The 2,984-nt window shown below is 38.8% G+C and overlaps 1 protein-coding gene across 1 annotated transcript in view; it reads right to left on the reverse strand.

Annotated features, from left to right (window-relative positions):
* COL9A1 (collagen, type IX, alpha 1) overlaps window positions 1-2,984 on the reverse strand; it is a 100,343-nt gene that overhangs the window by 96,646 nt on the left and 713 nt on the right. Inside the window, exons 2-4 of the mRNA XM_008582986.1 lie at window positions 2,436-2,509; window positions 1,056-1,133; window positions 790-922 (exon numbers count right to left, since the gene is read on the reverse strand). Coding sequence (XP_008581208.1) covers window positions 790-922; window positions 1,056-1,133; window positions 2,436-2,509 — 285 coding nt within the window. The remainder of the gene's footprint in view (window positions 1-789; window positions 923-1,055; window positions 1,134-2,435; window positions 2,510-2,984) is intronic.

The following is a 2,984-nucleotide window of genomic DNA, read 5'->3' on the forward strand; positions in this document are numbered from 1 at the left end:
CTATACTATCTTACTATTATTCTAATTAATCATTATTTACCTTTACATTGTAATTTCTATCAAAGTCCTTATTTTCTTGTTTATCTATCAAAGGAATCTTAATTACATTTTTCTTACACTGAAACACAAAGTAATCATAATAATCACATTAAGGTATTTAGGTAATATAAAAACTAAGTCCATGCAGCTCATACATAACAGTGGCATGGCTCAACACTTACACATACACTAAAGCACCTCATTATAAATAATTTAAAGAATAAAAGGCTTAGTTCCAGAGAAGATCATTGAAGTTTTTATTATTATCACTACCATTGTTTCTGTTAAAATTAATTTAGTTTTGCTTTTGTTTGGTGTCTGCCAGGAGGCAAGCACTGGATGTGTGGTTTTATTTCAGCACCAGGACACATGAACAGCACCATTGTGAGTCCTCTAACCGCTATGTGGCTCCTAGTTAAATTTATGCTTAACTTCTGGAACTTTTCACAGAAGGTCCTTTCAGTCAAAACCACACAAATTATAGAAAAACAGAAATTAAACTAATAAGAACATGCCCTGAATCAATCTATAATAGTCTCAGTCTCAGATTTTTTTCCTGGAATGGAAAGTAAATTGCATACTGAAAGCCTGAAAAGCAGTATTCAGGCACTGAAGATAGTTAGGTAAATAAATTTTTTCATCTTTAAATAAAATCATAATCCAAGAAACATTGAGTATGAGAAAATTCTCTAACACTTTCTAAAACACATTTGAGGCAGATAATTAGACAAAATATTTTTGATAGATTACCTGGTTGGAATCCTGAAGTCTGCATTATTTCCCAACTTGTAAGCGACTTGTAATGCAGTGGATCCAACTATTCTCTGGATGGCTCTTCGAGATGCTGCTTTATCTATCTGGAACTGAGAAATCAGGTCAAACCCTAGAGAAAAGGGACACAAAATAAAAAGCCCAAAATGTAATTGGTTTTATTCCTCTCCACAATCTTCCCAAATAAAAGAATAGATCAGATTTATAGAAAGCATGTATTTTCAATATGATACATTGCTACTCACCTGGTAAGTCATCTTGGCCAATCCTGATCTTTGGACAGAGTTCATTTCCACCATTAGAATTCGAATTGACAGGGAACCCTGCAAGAGAGATAGTGTGTCACCCTACTTTATTCACTATAGGGACTTCAGGATCTTCAGTAATAATAACTGTGAAACTATTTAGAGTACAGTGTTATATCAGATTGCTTATAAGTAGTGTTTTTGGCTTTAACTCTATTCCTCTACAATTACAATTCATTCACCTTCAATTCATCCTGGAAGGGATACAAGGCACAAAGTTCCTTTAATAATTTGTGTTGGGAAAGTGTTCCTTTTAGGGATGTTAGGAATTTGTTCCTTTTGGAACCAGAGCTGCATGATGTCCTGAATGGCACAGAGTCAGAAGCCTGTTTGGAAAACTTCTGGTGGCTTGGGCTAGAAAATATTCCTTAAATACCACAAATTTTAGAATTCCATTGAGAATCCACAGCAAGCCTTGAGCCTGTTCAATGGGGCTTCTGGAGAGCGAAGTTCTCTGGAATTATTGTCAAACAGAGGACGGGGTAGGGGAGTTTTGGGATTCACTAATCCTAAAGAAAATATAGAGGATGCATATAATTTCATAAATTAATTCTAAGAGATCAAATAAAGGTCTCATAGACTATTGCTTGCATACTATAATTGGGAAGAGTAATGAGAAGAAGAAAATAGTCATGAGAAGAATTAAACCCTCAATTTGATGAGAAATCCCAGAATGGAACTGGGTGCTCCTTACACAAGGAAGGTTATAGTGCAGGGAGAGTCTTCTCAACATTACAGAAGACTTCTTGTAACTGCCCAATCTCAGTGCCCTGCTAAGACTCACCTGATGACAGGGACTTCGCAGACTTCAGAGAAAGCATTTCCCAGTTACAAAGCTTTGGCCCAGCCATCCTGATACATCAAACATATTCTACCGGCTACTGTCCATCCGTCCATTCATGCGTTCTTCCTACATTTACTAATCACTGTCCACAGGCGCTGCACTAGGCACTGGAGCACACAGATTGGCCTTCCTGCCAACTGTGATCACAGCCAGAACTTCCTTTCCATACCCAGCACTGTCCACAGAAAACCAACCACTAGAGTATTTCCATAGCCCAAAGCAGAATTGGAGAGTGGGGATGTGAAGGACCGTAGATGCCTCACACAGTCGTCACTCATCCACAGCCCTGCCTGGTCACTTCTGAGAACAACTGATATTTCTTTGTTTGTTTTGTTTTATTTTGTTTTGTTTTGTGTCGGTGGCTGGCCTGCACAGGAATGGAACCTTGGACTTTGGTGTTATCAGCACCACACTCTAACCAACTAAGCTAACCAGCCAGCCTTGATATTTCAAAATCGAGAAACTATATCCCTTACTTGGGCGACGCTTGACAGCCGCAGATGCCCAGGGTCCCAGGAAACTGCATGCAAAGAAGAAAACTGGAATTTTCCTGCAGAGGAGAAAAGAAAATGACTCAAATAGGAGTCTCTCCAGATGGGGACTACTTTCATATTTTTAAATCTGGTAAACCTAATTAATGTAGGGGATCAAATCCCAGGATAGTTTATTTTTTTCATTTTGATTTTGGAAACTTACTGAGAAACTAATGAACTCATACATTTCTAGCTCCCACTATCCCTGTTGTTTCTTCTATCTCATCTTCTTGGTAACCACCTACCTCATTGTTTCTGTATCTATTTCCTTATCTCTGTTTTCTCTATTCTTTGATTTTCTGCCTCTCTCTTTCTGTAGATGTCTCTTTCTCCCTCTCCCTCTGACTCCCATCTCTCTCTCTCTCTCTCTCTCTCTCTCTCTCTCTCTCTCTCTCTCTCTGTCTCCCACCTCTTGCCTCCTCTCCTCTCATCCTGCCACCACTGCAAAAATAAAGACCCTTGGTTCTGAGGTCCCCCAGCCCAGTCTCCCGA

This window comes from Galeopterus variegatus, unplaced genomic scaffold (genome assembly GCF_000696425.1).
Source record: "Galeopterus variegatus unplaced genomic scaffold, G_variegatus-3.0.2 Scaffold2786, whole genome shotgun sequence".
Classification (NCBI taxonomy): Eukaryota; Metazoa; Chordata; class Mammalia; order Dermoptera; family Cynocephalidae; genus Galeopterus; species Galeopterus variegatus.